At 38.4% G+C, this 11637-nt stretch overlaps 1 protein-coding gene across 1 annotated transcript in view; it reads left to right on the forward strand.

Moving 5' to 3' along the window:
* The window catches only part of LOC132164993 (cysteine-rich receptor-like protein kinase 34), a 1302-nt gene extending 314 nt beyond the window's left edge, over positions 1-988 (forward strand). The window contains exons 2-4 of the mRNA XM_059575508.1: positions 7-39; positions 247-457; positions 750-988. Of these exons, the coding sequence (XP_059431491.1) occupies positions 7-39; positions 247-457; positions 750-988 (483 nt within the window). The remainder of the gene's footprint in view (positions 1-6; positions 40-246; positions 458-749) is intronic.
* The last annotated feature ends 10649 nt before the right edge of the window (positions 989-11637 follow it).

The raw sequence follows: 11637 nt of genomic DNA on the forward strand, positions 1-11637 counted from the left end.
AATAAGCTTGGTGAAGGAGGATTCGGCGTCGTTTACAAGGCACAAGATTCCTTTTCATTGTTGCGTAGTTGTTGTTTTTTTTAAAAAATAAAAAATTGTAAGGATTCTACTTATTTAAGTACACAGAAATATAATTTTTTGCATCAAAATTAAATCTGACATTTTTCTTGCAATTTGATGTTTGGACTATATGAACTTTAAATGGCAAATTGTTATAATTAATGACTAGTTGATATACATTTTTAGGGTATACTTCCTAATGGACAAGAAATAGTTGTAAAGAGGCTGTCAAGAACTTCTGGACAAGGAAAAGAAGAATTTAAAACTGAAGTTATATTGGTAGCCAAGCTTCAACATAGAAATCTTGTAAGGCTATTGGGATTTTGCTTACAAGGAGAAGAAAAGATAGTTGTCTACGAATTTGTGCCCAACAAAAGCCTTGACTACTTTTTATATGGTTTGTCCCTTAAGAACATATGTCTAATTTCTTGTGTGTCATATGAAATGCAAGGATTTGACAATACATTTAAGAAAGGTTCAGCTTACAATTTGATTTTTTCTTTCCCCCAAGTAAATCGGATGCCATTTGCTTAACTAACTATTAACAAATTTATTAAGTGTAGTTGAACTAACAAGAGATAAATAGTTCATTTGAATTTTACTTTTCAATTCGATGAATAAGTTCAATATTTATATCTTACTTGAGTTGATTATTCTAACCTGAATATTGAGTTTTGATGAATATACAGTACCTGGACGTCAAAGACAACTAGATTGGTCAAGCTATTATAATATTATTGGAGGGATCGTTCAAAGGTTTCTTTATCTTCATGAAGATTCTCGACTTAGAATTATACATTATGATCTTAAAGCCAGTAACGTTTTGTTAGACGGAGATATGAATGCAAAAATTTCAGATTTTGGTATGGCAAAGATTTTTGAAGTTGATCAAACTCAAGGAAACACTAGTAGAGTTGTTGGCACATAGTAAGTTTTTAATGTTCGCCCATTTTTGCAACTAAAATGATTTTTTTTTTTTTTTAAAGAATTAAAAACATGGTTTTAGAATTAATATAGGTTAATTAATTTTTTTTATTGTACTGACAAATTAACTACAGGTAACGGGGAAAGGTTTTTTTAAAAAAGGCAAATCTAATATACTAGAAATTCACTTTAGAGATGCATGCTTTTCACTCTAACCTTCATGACAGCATGAATGTATATGTTGATTCATGTTGTTAATTAAATATGTTATGTGCATTGCATTGTTTGCATAAGCAAGTGAGCATGACTTACTTACAATTAATATTGCCATGTCCATGATGCTGGTTTGCAGTGGTTAAATGGTTTCACTACTTTCAGAATATGCTATGTATAGACAGTTATCTATAAAGTCTGACGTGTATAGTTTTGGTGTCTTAATTCTTGAAATTGTAAGTGGCAAAAAAGTTAGTTCTTTCTATCAATCAGATGGTAACAGAGACCTTTTGAGTTATGTGAGTAGTATGAACCAAATATTCTGATTTTGTTTTCCTATGTTAATGCAAACATCATCACATCCATGTAATATTGTCACATTACTTGTCCAATTGGTACAGGCCTGGAAACATTAGACGGATGGAACGCCATTGGAAGTGTTGGATCCAAATATGAGAAATTCTTACTCAAGAGATCAAGTCATCAGATGTCTCCATATTGGTGTACTCTCTATACAGGACGATCCAGCTGAAAGACCCACAATGGCATCCATAGTTCTAATGCTTAACAGTCAATCCATTTCTTTGCCATCATCACTTCCTCGACAACCAGCATATTTCCTTCATAGTCGAACGGGACAGAAGCCTTTAATGGAACAAGAGTCGGATCAATTTACAAGCAAATCAATACCATTATCTGTAAATGAAGCATCCATTACTGAATTATGCCCTTGATAGTGTGGGTAGTAAGAATTAGGATTCTCTCCAATTCAAAAGAAAGATGATGAGCCAATTACTTAAACTATATATATGAGGGTAAAATGGTCCAAACAAAAAGTGAAATTACCATTTCATCATCATAATATAAGTAACCGGTTCCTCTCCAGTTCTTTTGAACAAAAGATGATCCGGGTCTGGGTGTTAAAGGCTTTAAGAGAATTAATAAATGTTTATTAAGTCATTATACTTGAACCATGAGTTGAATATTATGAGTATTAATAAAGAATTTGAACTTTATGAAAGATAAGAGTGAATGCCAATCAAAGGCTTTGCCTATTTTGACTGGATGTCAATTCATTTTCATACAAGATAGTCAAAGGTTTGCTCCAACAAATGGTATCAAAGTCAAGGTTATGGGTTTGACTAGTCGCAGAGCGTCATATTGATGGAATGATCGTTGAGGTGCAATAGTAGCACTCCGCTCATGCGAACAGCTCTTATGCCTTGCAGGGTGTGATTTTGAATGCCATAAAAAGTTTTAATTTTCTTTACTTGATGCCAATTGATTTTTAGATGAGATTGTCAAAAGTCCCATCCAACATTGAGCGGAGTAATAAGCTTGCAATACATCACCTATTTTTTTTCTCTCTAGGTCTCTCTTCGGGTGCCTAGAGGAGAAGCATTTTTTTCTCAGATCCATCGTGGGATTGTGAGGGCATTGCAACTATTTGGAGATTTGGCTTTATCTCAAGTTTTGACAACTCGGTTTAGATCCTTGGAAGCAAGAATGGTGGACGTTCTGACTTCGAAGTGGGGTAGCTTTACTCTGACGGAAGAGGAGGACACGGTGGAGGAGGTACCGGAGGAGGAAATCGGCGACATCTCTGACAAGGGCCGGAACTGCTTGGTGGGCAGACTAATGTCAGAACGAAGTGTAGGGAAAGAAACAATCCGAGCCAAGCTGGTGAAGGGTTGGAGACCGACAGGCCACTTGGTCTTTCGGATTCTGGGCAGGAACACATTCTTAATTGAGTTTGAACACTCATGGGATAAGACTCGGGTTCTTGAAGGGCGTCCCTGGATTTTTGAGGGCATTCTGTTTTCTGTATTGGAGTTCGACGGCATGACTCCACCAACTCAGCTACAATTCAACAGGGCCTCTTTCTGGGTCAGGATGTATGATTTGCCTTTGGGTTGCATGGGAAAAGCAATGGGAGAGAGATTAGGCTCTCTGTTGGGGGAGGTGGAAGAGGTTGACACAAACGAGAATGGAGTTGGGTGGGGGGAATATCTAAGAGTTCGTGTGAAGCTCAATCTGCAGAGGCCTCTGCTTAGAGGTCGAAAGATCAAAATCAACGATAAGACGCATTTGATCGTATTCCAATACGAAAAGATTCCGATGTTTTGCTTCACATGCGGAATTATTTGCCATGATGAAACTGGTTGCCCAAAACGAAATTCCAGGAAGAGTTCGGTCTATGAGCAGAAACAGGAATACGGACCTTGGATGCGTGTGCCATCTCCGAAACGTGTCTGGGAATCTGATCGTCACCGGAAGGAAAAGTGGTCAAACCCACAAGACAGCAACAGGGAAGGGAACAGCCGAGGGTTCCGGCGAACGGAGGAGCAAACCCCAAACGAGAAAGGAAACCTTTCAGCTGGTGATTCTCAGAGCGTGAATCTGGGGGACGGTTCGCGTGAATTTCGGGAGGAATTTATGGCATCCAACGCCAGGCAAGAAATAAGGAATGAAACGGTCACTAATAAAGGCAACGGCAATTCCAGTCAACCTTCTGTTATGGAAGGTCTTAATGATTTTGGAAGGAGGAGAGCAGAAAGTTTGGGGGTTGCAGATCTTTCTGGAAAAGGAATAAATAAGGAGGAGAGAGTTAAGAAGAAGCAAATAACTGAAGATTCCCCGCCAGCTCGCTACCCACCCGTTATGGGCGAAAGTGAGGGAGTTGCTCCTGATTTTCGGGATATTGGGGACACGTTAAGGCCAGCAGTGAACGTTGTAGGGATTGAAGAAGTCACATGCAAATTGGCACGTGGAATGTCAGTCCACGTGGAGGGCCAACCTAAGCAGGGCGTGATGAAGTGGAAAAAAAGGGCAAGGATGGGTAATAAGCCAAAAGTAATGGAGGAGGAAAAGACTGAAACACGGGTACGCAAGAAAGGTGGGGAATGGACTCCTGGTTTAGAAGAGTCACGCAGAAAGAAAGGAAAGTGGGGAGATGGGACTGAAGAGATTGCAAAATCGGCAGTGGCTGTGGAACAGCCCTGCTGGGAACCATGAATATGATTAGCTGGAACTGCCGGGGGCTTGGGAACCTCCGGACAGTTCGAGACCTTCGCCGGCTGGTGAGGGAAAAGAAGCCCAAATTGGTTTTCTTAATGGAGACCAAACTACAAGCACATCGGTTGGAATTGATCAAAGTCCAACTAGGATTTCAAAGTGTGTTTGTAGTTGACAGTGTGGGAAGAAGTGGTGGATTGGCGCTCTTTTGGTTGAACGAGATTTCTGTGGAAATTCAAAATTTCAGCAGACGTCACATTAATGCTATAGTGAAGACGGAAGTAAACGAACAAAGCTGGAAATTAACTTGTTTTTATGGCCATCCTGAGGTCAGCAAGCGGCCTGAGTCATGGAATCTACTGCGTCTCCTTCGCAATTTTGATCCTGTACCCTGGCTCTGCTTGGGAGATTTTAACGAAATAGTTGATCTCTCAGAAAAATGGGGTAAATGTAGAAAGGCCCAAAGGCAGATGGAAGACTTCAGAAGTGCTATTGAATCATGTCAGTTGGTGGATTTAGGTTTTTATGGACCTAAATTTACCTGGAACAACAAGAGAGAGGGAGGAGAATTTATAAAGGAGCGCCTGGATCGGGCAATGGCTAACGTTCAATGGCAAGATCGCTTTCCTGTTAGGCGAATTGAGATTTTATCTACATGTACCTCTGACCACTCCCCAGTGTATATCCAGTTCCAAAAGCGGATCCACAGAAGAAGGAAAAATGCAGGAAAGTTTCGCTATGAGGTGGCGTGGAACCAAAAAGAAGTAAAACAAGTGGTCAAAAAAATTTGGAGGGTCAAGCAACCAGGTTATAATGGGTGGGGCCATGTAGTGGGGAATTTAAAGCAAAGTAAAAGCTCTTTTCTCCTTTGGAAGAAAATCAACAAAGACCCCACTGAAGGGGAAGTTAGTCGAATTCTGGAAAAGGTGAAATCCTTACAAGCTGACAACGGAAAATGGAATGTGAAAGAAATAAACAACCAACAAATGAAAGCACAGGAATTAATGTCGCAAATGGACTTAAAATGGCGTCAGAGGGCAAAAGAAACGTGGTTGGCCCATGGAGATAAAAATTCAAAATATTTTCATGCAAGCGCCTCACAGAGAAGAAGGATGAACCAGATTAATTCAATCATGGATCAATTTGGAGTTTACAGGGAAGACCCATCTGAGGTGGAAGGTGCTTTTGTGGAATATTTTCAGGAACTTCTTTCCTCATCAGAAACCAAAGAGATTGATGAATGTACACAAGTCATATCTGCCAGGATTTCGGAGGAGATGAATGGGAGGCTGCTCCGTGAGGTTACGAGGGATGAGGTCACTCTAGCCCTGCACCAAATGGCCCCTTTAAAATCACCCGGTCCAGACGGCTTCCCTGCTGCTTTTTACCAGGACCATTGGGATTCAGTGGGTGAGGAGGTAACTTTTGCTATCAAGAATTTTTTTAATTCTGGTACTATAGATTCTGAAATCAATTATACCCATATTGCTTTGGTTCCCAAAAAGACTCACCCTCTAGGTGTGTCGGATTTCAGACCCATCAGTCTTTGTAACGTGGTTTATAAGATTCTTTCAAAAGTCATGGCAAATCGTCTTAAAATTTTACTACCAAATATTATCTCTGGTAACCAATCGGCATTCATTCCGGGTCGGTTAATTTCAGATAACATTTTGGCAGCTTATGAAACTTTACACACTATGCACACTCGTATGTGTGGAAGAGTGGGGTATATGGCGGTGAAGCTCGATATGAGCAAAGCATATGACCGCGTAGAATGGGTCTTTCTTGAAAAGGTGATGAGGAGAATGGGCTTTGCAAATAAATGGGTTGATCTTGTGATGAAATGTATTACCACTGTGTCTTACTCTGTTATTGTGAATGGTTCAGCTGTGGGTTTTTTTAAGCCTACCCGGGGTATCCGACAAGGAGACCCACTATCCCCATATCTTTTCTTACTTTGTGCAGAAGTCCTAAGCGCAAAACTCACACATGAGGCATTGACGGGGAGACTGAAGGGGGTCCCTACTTCTTTCAAAGGTTTGAGATTAAACCATCTGTTTTTTGCTGACGACAGTTTGCTTTTCTGCAAAGCTACTGAACAGGAGTGGAACTACCTAAAAGGGGTGCTGGAGGCTTATGAGCAAGCGTCGGGCCAAAAACTGAACAACGACAAGACTTCAATCTTTTTTAGCCGAAACACAAGCCAAACTGACCGGGAGCGTATTTTGGCGGTTGTCGGCGTCCCAGCAACACAGAGGTTTGATACTTATTTGGGTCTGCCGGCGTTGGTGGGCAAATCCCGAATTGGCGAATTCAAAAATTTGACAGACCGGGTGAAGCGGCGGGTCTCTGATTGGAAGACCAAATTACTTTCACAGGCAGGGAAAGAGGTCCTTTTAAAAGCGGTAGTGCAAGCTATTCCCACCTACAGCATGAGTATCTTTCTCCTTCCCAAAGAATTGTGCAAGGATATTAATCAATTGATGCAGAAGTTTTGGTGGGGTCATAAGGAGAATGACAGGAAAATTCACTGGATGAGCTGGGAGAAAATGGGAAGGGCTAAGGATAAAGGAGGGCTGGGATTTCGGGATTTGATTGGTTTCAACAAAGCTCTCCTTGCTAAACAAGGTTGGCGACTCACACAATTCCCCGAAAGCCTATCCGCCAGAATTATTAAAGCAAAGTACTACCAGCAGGGATCTTTTCTTTCGGCAAAATTGGGTAACCGTCCCTCTTTCGCTTGGAGGAGTATTTTATCGGGACGAGATTTATTAGAAGAAGGTATTATTTGACGCATTGGCAATGGGAGAACAGCCCGAATAAAAAGCGATAAATGGATTCCCACGCCCAGTACCTACAAACCATGGTCCTCCAATCACATTTTCGACTCTGAAACTGTGGTGGCTGATCTTTTGGAGGGGAACCCGGTGCAATGGAATAAACACCTTATCTCTCAAACTTTTTGCGCAGAAGAGGCGGAAGTAATTTGCAATATCCCTTTAAGCCGATTTAATCGGGATGACAAAATTATCTGGCGTGTGACATCTTCCGGTGAATTCTCGGTTCGAAGCGCTTACCACTTGGAAATAGAAAGAAATGAAAGGAGGAGGGGGGAGTGCTCGTCTGGTGGTGCCGGTCAAGCAATCTGGAAAAAAATATGGAAACTGAAGATCCCAAACTCCACCAAAATGTTTCTGTGGAGGGCTTGTAATAATATCCTGCCCACAAAGTCCAATCTTAAGAAGCGGAAAGTCTTGCCGGAAGACCAATGCATGTTTTGCTGCAGGAGCCCAGAAAATACGGCCCATATTTTGTGGGACTGTGTCTCGTCACAGGATGTCTGGTGTGGGAGCAGCAGAAAATTACAAAAAATGGTGGTCGGGGGTGCATGTTTTACGAACATTCTGGAGGAAATGGTGCAGCTGCTGCCAGAGGAGGATTTAGCATTATTTGCAATGATAGCCAAGGGAATTTGGAAGAGACGAAACGAAGTGCTTCATGGGGGACCCTTTACCCATCCTGATGAAGTAGTTGAAAAAGCCAAGACTTCTCTTCAACTCTTCCACAACGTAAACGCCAAGGCTCCAGAAGCACCTGCTGTATCCTCGGCTGGGAGGCAGAAATGGGAACCTCCATCGTCTGGAATTTTTAAGGTGAACTGGGATGTAGCTATAGCCTCGAAGGAGAAGCGGATGGGAGTCGGTGTATTGATCCGGGATGAGAAGGGTTTCATGATAGCAGGCCTCGCCAAGCCCATATGGGCAGAACACGAACCGGTCACAGCAGAAGCTTCTGCTGCACTCTGTGCAGTGGAATTCTGCAGAGAGGTTGGAATTCATGACATTCTCTTGGAAGGGGACTCTCTAATGGTAGTGAAGGCCATAAATGATCCAAACCCAAACTTGCTACGGTATGGGCAGCTCATAGAAGACACCAGATTGGTTTTGGGATCCCTCCGTAGATGGAACGTTCGCCATGTCAAACGAGAAGCCAATTCAGCGGCTCATGAAATGGCCCAGCACGCTTTAAAGATCTCAAGTGACCAAGTGTGGCTTGAAGAACCCCCCCAGTGTATTCTTGATATTGTTATTTTAGAGCAATTAGCTCTATCTATGTAGGGCTTTGTCCCGCATTTCTCAGTTTTTTTCTGAATAAAGATTGTTTTCTCTCAAAAAAAAAAAAAAAAATAAGCTTGCAATACAATATGTATAATTCACCAGATTAGATTTTCATTTATTTATTTTTTTAATTTGTAGTCGCTGAAAAAAGAAAGCCTATTTGCATGCATTACCGTGATCATAAGACCTTGGTGATTTAGGACGGCGCGGCTCTCTATGTTCTGATTTGAGTTGGGGTTGGGAGCAAGAACACCATGGAAAAAAGCTCTATGAATTTGAAATGGACAAAATACTTCAGGTCTTTGTCGGTAAAAAAAAAAAAAAAAACTGGCGATAAAGTCTTCTAGACTGATCGAATTTACTGCAAATAAAGTACTTAAATTAGGGCAGACAATTTTTAAAACCATAGGTAAATTTGACACAAATTTAATATAAAATTAATGAATTATGATCGAAAGGCTTAACTCGTTTAATTAAATTGAGAAAATTACGGTTGACATATATAGTTTTATATACATGCATAAACTATTAAAAGAGAGTATGAGCTTAAACTTTTTTTTTGGAACGGAAATCATTTCCTTGATAAAAGATCAAGAGCATAAAACTATTTTAACACAGTCTGCATAGAGCATAAAGTTCTGAAAAATCATAGCAAAATGCTATAAGGTTACAAAGTCATAAATACAATCATAAATTCTTACAAACAAGTACATGCATATTGCCCCATGTACAACCACAGTTAAGAAATAGATCTGCTTCATGAAAACTAGATCTAGGTCGTGGATAGCCCAAATACGTACAAAAAAACAAAAACCAAAACAACAAAAAACCTAAAAATCCGGCCGTGAGAGATAAATCTCCACACCGATCTACTCCTCCTCCGCCTTAAGGTCAAGAGACAATTCACATCCTCGACCAGATGGTTAGGACAAAAAGAATAAAAAAAAAAAAAAATCAAAACAAAAACAAAAAACAAAAAATCCTCACAAGCAGCAACTGAGGAGCACAACATCGTAGACATCTCCAGAAAGACACGTCTTGGCTGATGAAGAGATCCAAGTTTGAAAGAATTAGATATAGATCTAGATCTAAAACACACCCACTAGGAACGGAAACCATGGAGAAGACATCGAGCACTGCTACCAGGGAAAGGGGAGGAGGGAATATCGTCCCTCCAACTTTTAGTTTGAGCTCATACTTGAGTGAAAGTATTAAAGTATTGATTAAATGATTAAATTTACATATTTCTATCAACTAAATTTTTAAATAAACATTAATTTAATATGCAATAGCTATCTTTAGAGAGCAATAGTGAGTGTACCGGGTTGGTATGGGGAAAGTGGGCAGAGTTCTGTTTCCTAGTTGTAAGGTTAGGTTTGAAGTTTACCTGTTTTACCCGTCAGTAAACACATCGGCGCCAAGCCTTCTACTTGTTATCCATCATCATAAGGTTTCCATAACTGATGCTGAGAAAGAGGAAAAGGTGGTAACTATAGCTAAGGGAATTAATTGTGTAATGAAATCCAATCTTCATAAGCTGTCTGCATTCTATCGTATGAGCAAATCATGTCTAGATTCAAAGTATGTAGGAAGACAAAAGGAGAGCAAGTAATGTGGCATTCAATGCAGTCAATTAAGACTCAAAGGAAACATTCACACTCAATGCAAAGAAAGGAAACGTTAACCGTTATTTATTTATCGTTATTTTCCTCTTTAATGTTACAATTATTCCTTTATTCACGCTATTATATTTGATGTATATAAGGGTGTCGTGCACACCATGTAAATTAATTCAAAATTATGTAGCAATACAAACATATATACATCTTGCAATTCAGAATTTTATCTGTACTCCAGCGCTTGTTCCTCCACCTCACAGAGTCACAGAATCCACATGTAAAGTTTTTTCCTTTTCCATATATATATTTTTTTAAGATAAAAATGACTTTGAAAATCAGCACGAATAAATACGGGAGTGAGCTCATTGGAGCATGAGTAGCATTTCTTGGGGGGGTCATTTCTCTTTCCTTTTTCGGTGTTTTACTGCCTCACTTTTTCTTAGGGGTGCAAAGGCGGGCGGTTTTTAACCGCCCGCTAACCGCTAACCGCTATAACCGCCAACCGCCTAACCGTCTAACCGTCTAACCGCATTAACCGCTAACCGCCTAACCGCCATAACCGCCTAGCGGTTAGCGGTTAGCGGTTATTGGGTCTACTAACCGTAACCGCTAACCGCTAACCGCCTTTTTATATAATATATTTTTATAATTATAATTATAAAAATATTTATACATATAACATAATCACTTGATCATTAAATCACAATTTTTTTAAAAAATAATTAAATCACAATTTGAGTATTAATATATTATCACTATAATTTATATGATTATATCATATAATCACTTGATCATTAAATCACAATTTTTTTAAAAAAATAATTAAATCACAATTTGAGTATTAATATATTATCACTATAATTTATATGATTATATCACATGAGATTGATTATTAAATCATTTGATTATATAATAACAAATTATACATATATAATATGACATAACTCATAAGTATACTAATTCATACTAATACAACAATTAAATATCTAGAGACTTATTTCCAATGTATGTTATAAACCTATAAGTCTATATAAGTCTACATATGTATATGAATAATATAAATGTATAATATCAATAGTTAATCATATGATTCAATGACAATTCAAATACTTTATTCAAGACTTCAAGTGAATCATATTATTAATGTACAATGATGATATGATTCGTATAATATCAAATTAAGTAATTGACATTGGATTAAACAATGACCAATGTGTTACTTATAAACATAATTTAAGTATTAATGTATTATCATTATAATTTTAATAATTTATATATTATCACTATAATTGATATGATTATATCACATGATGACTTGATCATTAAATCATATGATTATATAATAATAAATAATACATATATAATATGACATAACTCATAAGTCATAAGTCTACAAGTTAATCATATGATTCATGTACAATGATAATCACAATTGATTCAATTGAATTAAACAATATGTTACTTATAACTACAAGTCTACCATTTAATTAAAGCATTATTAGATACTTTAGGAATTTAGGATTTAGGAGTTTGAACATTACCATTTACCATTAGATATTAAGTTCAATTCAAAGAAAAAAGATTATAAGTAAATATGATAAGAATTTAAATAATTAATCATATGAATCATATGATATAATTTAATGAGACTATATGATTATATAATATCAAATTAAGTAATTGACATT

This window comes from Corylus avellana, chromosome ca11 (assembly GCF_901000735.1).
Source record: "Corylus avellana chromosome ca11, CavTom2PMs-1.0".
NCBI lineage: Eukaryota > Viridiplantae > Streptophyta > Magnoliopsida > Fagales > Betulaceae > Corylus > Corylus avellana.